At 44.7% G+C, this 12,041-nt stretch overlaps 1 protein-coding gene across 1 annotated transcript; it reads right to left on the bottom strand.

Annotated features, from left to right (window-relative positions):
* Positions 1-397: 397 nt before the first annotated feature.
* RBM43 (RNA binding motif protein 43) lies at positions 398-11,134 on the bottom strand. Its single transcript, XM_079994586.1, has 4 exons — positions 11,033-11,134; positions 3,604-3,802; positions 2,966-3,060; positions 398-2,256 (listed from the first exon to the last, which is right to left on the bottom strand). Exons 1-4 carry the CDS (start codon positions 11,033-11,035, stop codon positions 1,486-1,488), a joined length of 1,068 nt encoding a protein of 355 aa, XP_079850712.1. The 5' UTR covers positions 11,036-11,134; the 3' UTR covers positions 398-1,485.
* Positions 11,135-12,041: the final 907 nt, after the last annotated feature.

Genomic DNA, 12,041 nt, shown 5'->3' on the forward strand with positions numbered 1-12,041 from the left:
CCCAGCAAATCCCTTTAGTAAAACAGCACCTCCCTCCACATTTCTTTCAGCTCTGGATTAGTGGTCAGGAAAAGGGAAGGGGCAAGAACAAAAGCCTTCCTTTAAAAGGCTGGAAGAGACCGCTGCCTGAAAACCCTGCAGAGCTCTTGCCAGTATTGATAACTCTGACCTGCATGAACCAATATTCAGACACCGAGACAGCTACTTATGTTGTTGAGACTCCCATCACTACCTGCGAACATGGTCAATAGTCAGGATGGTAGGAGCTGTAAGCTCAGCAACAAGGGAGAGGGGTCCATGGGCTAACCACCCCTGCGCTATAAAACTCATGGTATGAGAGATACAGCTCCAGTTTTGTTTAATTGTCGATGTACAAAAAGGACTAATGTGAAACATATTGACCAACAGAGCCAGTTTTAATCCGGTGATATTGAACTATATACATCATGAAGAAATCTCGTTTCCAGGTCTCATTGTCAAACACAGAAAACAGCTTCAGCTGTCCACACTAAACTATGACATCACCTTCTATATAACAGGACCACTGAAGAAAGCTCTCAAGTGAGCAGGAACTTGCTGAGAATGATGGGTCGTTTTGACCAGAGAAAAAGGCTAGGAGGAAACAAAAACTTTCAGAAAGCAAAACCGCTCTATTAAGTAGTGTGTTGAAATCCTGAGGGAGACACTGAAAAGGTCACATCTATAGACTAAAAAACCCACAAACTGCTAAACTGTTCTACTTTCAGCTTTTCCATTAGGCAGCAGCTGTTCTTTCACTGTTACTGTCAATATGTTTCAGCTCACTTTATTGTCAGTGTAGAACTAGCCATTATGGTCAACATAGTAAAAGGTAAAGGTAAAGGTACCCCTGCCCATACGGGCCAGTCTTGACAGACTCTGGGGTTGTGCGCCCATCTCACTCAAGAGGCCAGGGGCCAGCGCTGTCCGGAGACACTTCCGGGTCACATGGCCAGTGTGACATCGCTGCTCTGGCGAGCCAGAGCCGCACACGGAAACGCCGTTTACCTTCCCGCTGGTAAGCGGTCCCTATTTATCTACTTGCACCCGGAGGTGCTTTCGAACTGCTAGGTTGGCAGGCGCTGGGACCGAGCAGCGGGAGCGCACCCCGCCGCAGGGATTCGAACCGCCGACCTTTCGATCGGCAAGTCCTAGGCGCTGAGGCTTTAACCCACAGCGCCACCTGCGTCCCTGGTCAACATAGTACTTCTGCCAAAAAACAAGCCTTGTGTAAAGCTTTCACTTTTCCTTATTGCCACTTGCCCTGTGCCATTTTACCACTTCTGTTGACCACTGATGTGGTGCAGGGGTTGGGAAATGGACGATACAACAACACCACAACACTACCAAGTGTGCATAAAATGTTACAAGCAGAGAACACGACAGAAGGTTGCCATTTTTGGTGGCAGCTCCTGTGCCGAACAAAAAATCTAGGTCTGCCCTCAAGAGATCAAAGTAACCAGCTGCCTATCTCCAAGGTTCTCTGGGGACATTTCCCATCATTTTATTTACTTGTCTTGCAAACTCATAAATGTCTGAGGAGGATCCTATAATATCAATGTAAGTTGGGTATAGTAGAACCAGAACGTTTGGATACTGGCTCCTTAACATCTCACATGCACGCTCACGTCTCCGCTTCTCAGAGTTGTTGGACATTTCATGTGACAATCTTTCTTTACGCAGAAAGCCATATAATTCTGCCAACAAGCCTTCAACCCTATCTTTTGCATATCTTAACGGTCTGGAACCTGGTTTTGTTTTGTCACTCTTTAGATATATGGTGGTGACCTCCCCATCTTCAGCTGCATAACTAGTAACACCACATTCTTTTAGAATCCTTTGGTAAAACTCGTCTCTAAATGTTCTCATGTAGTGATATGTATCGGTGTCAAGGGCAACAGTTAGTCCCTCCTCCTTGCTTTCATTTTGCACAAAATTATTTTTCAGCTCTGAGGATAATCCCCTGTTTGCCTGTCTTGTACCAGGCCTGTGATCTGATGCTTTCAGATTTCTTGCAGCATGTTGTTCTGAAAGGGAATGCTTTATGTTTAATAAGATATTCTTTTGGAGGGCACTGATGGCTAAAAATGGACCCTGTACACTTATTAGCCCGTTAGACTGTAATGGCCCAAAGCTCAAATTTGGGAACTTCTTCTTGAAGTCTTGCACCACACTTTCCAAGTTGTATTTCTCTCCAAATGGGGACAAATTGAGGATGCATGTCACGCAGGTAAAAATCTAGAGAGAGAGAGAGAGAGAGAGAGAGGTCATAACTGAAAGGCAACACTAGACTTTTAGGTTACAGGCACCTGTGTGCGTTTCTTTACACTTAAGACGAGCCCTGCTGGATCGGATGACTGCCCTATCTAGTCCAGAAGCACTGTTCTCACAGTGCCCAACTAGATGTCATGGGAAGCCCAAAACAAGAACCTAAGTGCTACAACACTCTACCCACTTGTGGTTCCCAGGAATTCAGGGACAAACACTGCCTGACATCGGGAGGTAGAACATAGCCATTATGGTCAGTAGCCATTGATAATCTACTCATCACTCCCATTGCTCAACTCCTCAGTTGCCCCTTCTCTGTGAAACATTAGACTGTAAGCTCTATGGAGAAGAGATCTACTGTTATCATTATTTACACAATGACATGGACATTCACTGTGCTGTATTGTTATCTCAGCTGAAATTTAACAAAGAGCAACAGTCCTGACAAAAAAGAGCTCCTTGGTGACACCTGCCACTTCACAACTTCCCCCATGCCCCCATTTCTCTCTCTCTATGTATGTGCATATAATTATGTATGTGCATGTTTTTATTTAGCGTTAAGTCAGTTGGAGACCTTCAAGTGAGATGTAACTAACAAGTTTCACAAATAAATAAAATAAACAACTGCAAGGCTGTAGATTCTAAGAAGAAGAAGAAAAGTCGAGCTGGGGTAACTTACACTTTTTCCATATGACAACACTTTCAAGGGATAACCCACAGGCAGCCTCTTGTCCTCTAGGCTGTGGTCGCCTTTCCTGAGAACATTTTCTGCATCTGAGAAGGAATTCAGATTTTTTCTTGTAGAAAGAAGTAAAAGTTAGAATGCTTTGTTGCCAACCCAATTCCCAGAATACCTCGATTTTGGGGGAGGAAGGGGGGTCCCTCTCATTGGTCATTTTCCTCTGGGATTCCTTCCCCCACCCATGTTCGATACTTGTCTCCCGATACTATTTTTGCACCGCGCAAAAATTGTTCCGAGGAGAATGACGGCAGCCTGTCTCTTTAGAAGATTAATTGGCAGCAATTTTACTCCCCCCCCCCCGAGGTTTAGCTGCAATTTTTTCATCTGCCAGGCAGCGTACTATACGTTCCATTCTTGTGCGAGTAGTTTAAAACACCCACGCAAAAAATGCTCTCTCTCTAAAGCCTCGCTGCATTTATATGTCTGACGAATGGCAAGCAACCTTATACACTGTGAGAGGTTTCAAACCCAGAGTACGCCGAGCCAGGACGTCAAGAACGCAGGAGTTTTACAGAGCAAGAATTCCGCTTTACAGTTAAGGACCCAAAATTCTAATTTCCTTCCCCTGACATTACCTCGTTCATCTTCAAACGTTACATATGCCACTCCTTTTGTTGATGTCGGGTAGGCAACATCCTCCACATCGCCACCCTTATTCTTTCCCTTTTGAAAATGAATCATTAATATGTCGGCCATGACGTCGTCACTTAGGAGGCCATCTGGAACACCGCAGACCACAATGGTTCTTTTTGGCTTGGCAGCTTGTGCGGTGGCCTGTGAAGAAACACAAGGGACACTGAAAGCGCCAGGTCCGCGCCCCACCCTCCTTCAGGCTGTCACTAAGGAGGGGTTCAGTCGCATCCACTGCCAAGTTTAAGTTTGCCCAATTAAAGTGGATGGAAGTGGTGTGGTGCAACAAACACACTCAAACACAAAGGGTGGGATTCAACATAGGGCTAAGGAGGTTGCTCTGTTGGTGCAAGCTTGCTTGACTGAACAATCACTCCGTCACATGCTGGTCTGCAGGTTCTCCTGAACCCCCAAGCAGATTTGGGGGAGACTGTGGGATGAGGATGGGAGTCTTATTGTGCTATCAGGAGTCCACATCCGGGCTTTCGTTAATGGAACTAGGGAGGACTACATGCAATAAGGGAAGCAACAAACAGCTTTTCTAGAAAGTGTGGGATAACAATTGATTGATGAGAAGGCATATAACCTCCATCGAAAGAAATCAGGATGAATGCTGCATAAACAGCAAGTGTATTCTTATTATTCATTTGATTCAATTCAGCTCCCACCTCTGTAAAGTGGCATAGCGATGCTTGTAAATTTATGATGCCATAGTACTTAATTTTTTTTAAAAAAGAGGGGATTTTTACAGGCCTTGTAATACAGAAAGTACAAACTGCTGAGGAAATTGTATTGCTCGTATTGTTGACATGAAACGGATGTTGTGCTTCAACGAAACATAAAATAAAACAAAATAATTAACACTCACTCCCGCTATAGACTTCATTCCACGAAATACCAAAACACAAGTGTCTCACTGTTCTGCGCACATAAAATTTTCCTCAGAACTGCCTTTTGGCCTAATTCCTATTCAGAAAAAAAATTTTTTGTTCTCATCAGTTCCAAAAAAAAAAAACCAGCCCATAGGACTGAGGTCCAGCGCCGAGGGCCTTCTGGCGGTTCCCTCACTGCGAGAAGTGAAGTTTCAAGGAAACAGGCAGAGGGCCTTCTCAGTAGTGGCTCCTGCCCTGTGGGACGCCCTCCCATCAGATGTTTAGAAGACATTTGAAGGCAGCCCAGTTTAGGGAAGTTTTTTTAAAAAAATGACTGATGTTTTAATATCTTTTTAATCTTCTCTTGGAAGCCACCCAGGGTGGCTGGGGAAACCCAGCCAGACGGGCGGGGTATAAGTAATAAATTATTACTATTATTATTATTATTATTATTATTATTATTATTGCCATGAAACAGAATGGTCTCACTCTGCAAGAGTAGCACATAGTTTCAACACTGAATGAACTAATCCCTGGCTACTTTTCTAAAATGTGTACCTACCAGCTGCTTTTCTACCCAAAGGCATCAAACAAACCAATTGAAAACCATGATGAAATAAAACAGTCTTTAGAGATAATGATGATGATAAAACTATGGTGATGAAGATCTCTCACGTTGGGTGTGGAGTTTCACGGCCTAGGCAACACTATAGGCCTTACTCTATAATAGAAAATTGTACCTCAGACACTAAATAGACACCAAATATTTGATTGGTTTGCAAAGGGGAGTCAGATTATTATTATTATTATTATTATTATTATTATTATTATTATTATTTAAAAAGCAGTAAATCTCACCATTCCCCATCAGGAGTGACATGGCTTTAGTATGTATGGAGTAGCACATCATTTTGCACATAATTTGGTGTGCCAGTGTTGAGACGATGATAGGAAGAACTGTCAATAATTGCTGACATCTTGCAACCTAAGCTAGCTTTGCATCAAATCTCTGTACAATGCACTTAATGTCTATTCCTTGGGTTACAGCTTCAGAAAGGAGACAGGGCAGCGCAGTTGTGCTACAGCCTGCAAGCACTGCTGTAGGAGGGCTCTTTTAAAAAAAAAAAAAAACCATTATAAAATGACAAGAAATCAGAACTATGATTACCATCACTGTCTCCTATTTCTAAAAGGAGTGAAGAAACACGACTCAAACAGACAGCTCAGCAACCTTATCCGCAAACTTTTAATCCAAGACGATGCAAGGACTATTTTTAACACACTTCATGCTAAATATTCCTTTCTCCTAAAGGACTGCAGAATGAACTGAATCTTCTTTATTGTGTGCTTGCAGAATGGAAACTGCAGAATGCACAAAAAAGTATACATTTCCTACAAAAGGGACACAAAACTTTTGATTCCAGAGTATGCTAAAGCTACCCAGTATTAGAAGTGCTGGGAAAGGAAGCAGATTTTTATGGGCATTTCCTTTCCATACCCTAAAACCCCCTCCTAGAAAAATAGCTTCCCCCACTGCTGTTGTCTGGCAGCTGACAGAATAAAATTAGGCTGCTTTTGATTTTTCCCTCTCTGAGAAATATATTTATGTCAGTCAGAAAATCAGGGTGTGGGGAGGGAGGCCAAGGTGAATGCTAGAAATGGCTGTAATCAATTGCTGTTGTTGTCATCCATCTGTCTCAAGAGACAATGGAGTGTGCTTCCTGGGGTGAAGTCAAGCCACTGTGTTAGCAGCTTCAAAGTGACCTACCTGGGGCCACAGGTGAGAGCTGAGTGCAGGGTGAGAACCAAAAGTGGTCGGACCAGCTGCCCCTACAAGAGGTACTACCCCTACCCATATACTCTGGGTTTTCAAATAAAGCTAGCATATTCCACACATAGGTTCGTTTGTCCTGCAATATCTTGATGCCTGGCATGCAGGACTCCAGGGGTCTTCCAGCCTTTTACTGGCTTTCTATTGCCTTCTATTGCCAGTCTTCATGCCTATGCGGGGAAAAAGCTGGCAGAAAGATTCCTTTCTCACCTCAGCTCATGTGCTTGGGTGCACAGGTTGAGCACAAAAAGTCTAATACCAAGACCAGCAAACTCCCTCCCTCCCTCCCAACACATCCTTGACCCTCCACCTCCATGTAGGGGCCCGGATGGCTCAATGACATGTTCTCTGCATCTCTGGCCCCATCCCTTACCTTGGGAATGATGAAAGGTAAAAGGAAAGAAGGAAGGAAGGAAAGGCGGACAGACGAACAGACAGAAGGACGGAACCCCTTCGGATCATACCAGAGGACTCGGGTCAGCCATACTCAGCTCTGGCAATCCTTAAAGTCATAGAAGCCAAAGAGATAGGGAAAACTAACCTTCAGGCTTGACATACCCAACTTATCCACTCTCTCTCCAATAAGCAAAACTCTGCAACGGAGTGCACATACATTCCAGTGCAAACTCTGACAAGATTTACTGCCACTAACCATCAAAACCTACACAAGTGCAGGAATATATATGAAAAGCCAAAAAAATAAGCCAGGGCACATTTGAGGCAAAATAAAAATCAAAAATCAAATCTACAGCCAGACTGGTTCTACATGTTAGCACCTCTCCTCCTATTACTATGCTTATCCTTTTAAAAAGTATATTTAAAAAACAAACAAAAAACCACCACTGTATACCCTCCTAAAATTGATGAATCCATGAGCTGAAGAAAGAATGCAAAACAAGTTAAAGAGTGATGAGAAACACAGAAGGAAAGTTTTTGGAACTTTCTTGGGGCAATGTAAATGAAGTGCAATAGCTCTTCAATGAGATATTCTAGGTGGAATAAAATAACCTGCTTACCATATACTGCGCCCTCCAAACTTCCCATGTGGCAGCTCTAATCTTATAAAGAGGCATAAAAAAGGTAAAGGTAAAGGTACCCCTGCCCGTACGGGCCAGTCTTGACAGACTCTGGGGTTGTGCGCCCATCTCACTTAAGAGGCCAGGGGCCAGCGCTGTCCGGAGACACTTCCTGGTCACGTGGCCAGCGTGACATCGCTGCTCTGGCGAGCCAGAGCCGCACACGGAAACGCCGTTTACCTTCCCGCTGGTAAGCGGTCCCTATTTATCTACTTGCACCCGGAGGTGCTTTCGAACTGCTAGGTTGGCAGGCGCTGGGACCGAGCAGCGGGAGCGCACCCCGCCGCAGGGATTCGAACCGCCGACCTTTCGATCGGCAAGCCCTAGGCGCTGAGGCTTTAACCCACAGCGCCACCTGCGTCCCATAAAGAGGCATAAGCAGTAGCAGTTATCTGTAGCCGACAGTCATGCAGTAAAATTAGTATTAGCACTGCCATGCAGTTTGTCCTTTGGGTTACTAACACAGCTGGAGAATGCAAATAATCCACTCTCTGTAGAGTTTGATCCAATATACTGGAAACTTTTAAGACTGATTGCTGGTTTGTGCTCTCTCTAAGTATACATCTGCATTAGCTGTGCTTCATGTGATCTGTACCCATAAGTACCACAAGTAGCTTGTTCAGTCCACACATCATCCTACATCCTTTCCCCACTTGTGTCTGACTCATCTTTAGTGGAAAAGTACCTCAATGACCAGGAATTAACTCCCATGCAACCAGTGTTCGAAACTCCCATTGTCCTAGACGCGTTTTGCAACAGGGACTTTCATTAGTGCAGGCGATTTCTGAGCTCTGGGCGCAGTACTGAGCCTAGGTTTTCAGATTAAAACTGCAGAGTGGAAGGAAAGGAGGACTTTTTTCTGCCTCCCCCCTTCCAGCTACTCTCTGAAGACCGGAGAAGAGGCCCTCTTAAGAAAATTAAAGGAGTGGGCAGGGAAAGGACTAGAGTTTGTGAAAAATGAACACAATATTTTAGCTGCAGTTCATTCATTTTCAGCTTTGTATTCTTGTGTGCCTAGACATTCTGTTGTTGCGCCCATAACCTAGGTTTAAGATGCCATTTCATATCTCAGTTTCTAACACTGCATGCAACAGACATCTTGACATTCCACAATGTCTTTCATCTTGGTTATCATTTCAAAATTCCTCGTCCAGATTTTTTCCCCTATCCCTAACAATAGAAAATTATTTCTCTCACACACTCCAGATACTTCTTAGTTATCAGAACTGGAGTATACCTGCACACCTTTTCGGGGGGGAGGGAAGGTGAGGAAGCACATTGCAGCAACGTTACCTAAGTATGCAAGAATGCAGAAACACAACTACATATATATTTGGTTGTTTTTTTAATGACTGCCCAGCGGGTCAGTGAGGGGCCTGAGCATAGGAAGCATATATGTACAGGAAAAGCATGCAGAGCAGGAGAAGGCAACCAGGGGCAACCCAGAAAACAAAGGACTGCAACAAACTGCCTTGCTGGTTATTGCTCTTACATATGCAAGCCACTGTGAGAATCTTTTCCCACGGAAAGCAAGGGAACTACAAAGGGATGCTAGTAGCAACTGGGACACAGTGGTAAGCTTGATGGGACTGGCTGCTGGAAACCCAGGTTCAAATCTCCACTCAGCAATTAAACTCACTGAATTACTTTGGACAATGCACCATCTCTCAACCTAACCTACTACACAGTGTGGCTGTGGGGCTACAACACCACTCTTGAGTTAGTTGAAGAAAGTGTGAGATTCAAATGTGATCATTAACTTGTCACTGTTGCCATTAGTCTAAAGTTCATCAGCAATGAAGGAAAATTGTTTACTGTATCCTTTATTGCCATCCATCAGAGACAGAAAGGGGGAGGTAAGGCGGCCAGGTTGCCTATGATTCATTTCAACTCTCTTAATTTAGGTCACTTCCGGATGTGCTTATTTACCATTCAACCTGATCAGGATGACTAAAATTTGCAAGAAGGTTAGATTATGTCAGCTGACATGTTTGCAGAGAGGTAAGATGTTGCATCAAGCTATTATGATTAATATTATTAATAAAATTTGTATATCGCTCTATACCTGCATGTCTCAAGCAACTGTTACCACACATACCTATTTCCCCATCTATTAGGTAAAAGGTAAAGGTACCCCTGCCCGTACGGGCCAGTCTTGACAGACTCTGGGGTTGTGCGCCCATCTCACTTAAGAGGCCAGGGGCCAGCGCTGTCCGGAGACACTTCCGGGTCACGTGGCCAGCGTGACATCGCTGCTCTGGCGAGCCAGAGCCGCACACGGAAACGCCGTTTACCTTCCCGCTGGTAAGCGGTCCCTATTTATCTACTTGCACCCGGAGGTGCTTTCAAACTGCTAGGTTGGCAGGCGCTGGGACCGAGCAGCGGGAGCGCACCCCGCCGCAGGGATTCGAACCGCCGACCTTTCGATCGGCAAGTCCTAGGCGCTGAGGCTTTAACCCACAGCGCCACCTGCGTCCCCATCTATTACCTTATTGCAAACTGTCCAGTTTTTCCAACTCTTAACAGTGCAGCCTTGAATTTGCTGATATGTGTCTGAGAATGCCCACTGGTGAAAAAACCGCTTCTTCTTTTGTTGCTATTGTTAAACAATTGGGAGTCAGAAACCAATCTACTGAAAAGCCCTGCAGATCCTTATCTAGCTTCTGCACCTCCTGCTCAAAGGGCCCTCATCTTATGTCCATAGTTTTATTGCAGTGCTTTCCAAGCCAACCTGGTACTGGGGATGGAGATGTGTTTTAAAACCTTTTTGTATAAGCCAAGGACAGAAATATATGCAATGATCTTTTGATTCATCATGCTAGTGCAAAACCAAGCGATACTGATCACAAACAGTTGCTAAGGTACCTAAAGGCGCCTATCAAATTACCAGAGGCAATGCATGAAACCAAAAGAGGTCCATTAAACAAAGTTTCCTGAGTGCACGTCATAAAAACATGGAGCTCAAGAGCTCCTGGAAAAATTAACTTAAGTTTCTTAACAATCTAGGTTTAAAATTAGTTTATGCACATGCAGATTATCATTCTACTGATCTGCGTCTAAGGTGTGATTAAAAAAAAACAACCCAAGCATTTGCTAAGATGGAACATACTCCGCCACTGGAGATCTCCCACTGGCGAACTAATGCCAGTGTAATGGAAGAAGCAAAGATCACCAGTGTCGAAGCAACAATTCTTCAACATCCACTTCGTTGGATTGGTCATGTTGTGCGGATGCCCGATTATCGTCTTCCAAAGCAACTACTCTATTCAGAACTTAAAAATAGACAGCGTAATGCTGGTGGTCAACAAAAGAGGTTTAAAGGCTCTCTCAAGGCAAATCTTAAAAAAAAAATGTAGTATAAACACCGAAAATTGGGAAACACGGGCACAGAACCTGTTTGGCAATTTGGTGTAGCTACAGAGGAAGGGAAATATCGGAGGGCGCTGGAAACGCGACTACTCCACCCCGGGGAAACGCTCCTGGTTCGGCGTCTTTCCAAAGAACCATCCTCTAGGGAGCTTCAGAAGACCCAGCATTTGCTCCACGAGTCCCCGTCAGCAAGGCAGATATAAAAAGGCAACGCTCAATCACTTGCCATAGTCGCGCAGATCTCGCCTCGCCAAGCGTTCCTCCTGGAAGATGCGACGCTAAAACATTTGCTTTCGTTTCTGTCGAGTGTTTCCCTGAAAACTTGGAAGGCGGGCTGGCAGAGTGCATGCTGGGAAGTGTAGTTCGTTCCAGTTAGGCGAGAGAGGCATTACGCAACTTTGTCTAGGCGGGGCAGAGAGGCGTCGAGAAGCCCTCGCTCGCTTTTTTGTATTAAATGAGGGAACCGAAGGGTCTTGTATTTTCGTTGAAAGGAAAAGAAGAGACGAGGGAAGCATTCGTTGCCTATCGGCGTCTTCTTTTGATTTATAAATGTGAATAAATGAATAAACGTCATTTAATTCTCATTTAATCTTCCAAGAGCTGGTTAGCTCATGCTGCTGATAACATGCAAGGATGCAGATTTCTGTCCCCGTATGGTACAGCTGCATATTCCTGCATTGCAGGGGGTTGGATCGAAGATCCTGTGTTGATCTCTTCCAACTCTGCAATTCTAGGGTACTTTTGCAGTCTCGTCTAGTTTGTCAGGAAGAAATCCAAGCAGCCAAGCTTTTTCCATTACTGCATGCACAGAAAAGTTGTTAAAATACTTCGCTGCATGAGCCATTTCTGTTACACATCTTTTAATTCGAAGTTGGAGATGGACATCAGTTTAACATATCCCAGCAATTCTCTCGGTAAAGGTAAAGGGACCCCTGACCATTAGGTCCAGTCGTGGACGACTCTGGGGTTGTGGAGCTCATCTCACTTTATTGGCCAAGGGAGCTGGTGCACAGCTGGTCATATGGCCAGCATGACTTAAGCCGCTTCTGGTGAACCAGAGCAGCACACGGAAAGGCTGTTTACCGTCTCGCTGGAGCGGTACCTATTTATCTGCTTGCACTTTGATGTGCTTTTGAACTGCTAGGTTGGCAGGAGCAGGGACTGAGCAACGGAAGCTCACCCCGTCGTGGGGATTCAAACCGCCAACCTTCTGATCGGCAAGCCCTAGTCTCTGT

The sequence above is a fragment of the Podarcis cretensis genome (genome assembly GCF_951804945.1).
Source record: "Podarcis cretensis genome assembly, chromosome: 1".
NCBI lineage: Eukaryota > Metazoa > Chordata > Lepidosauria > Squamata > Lacertidae > Podarcis > Podarcis cretensis.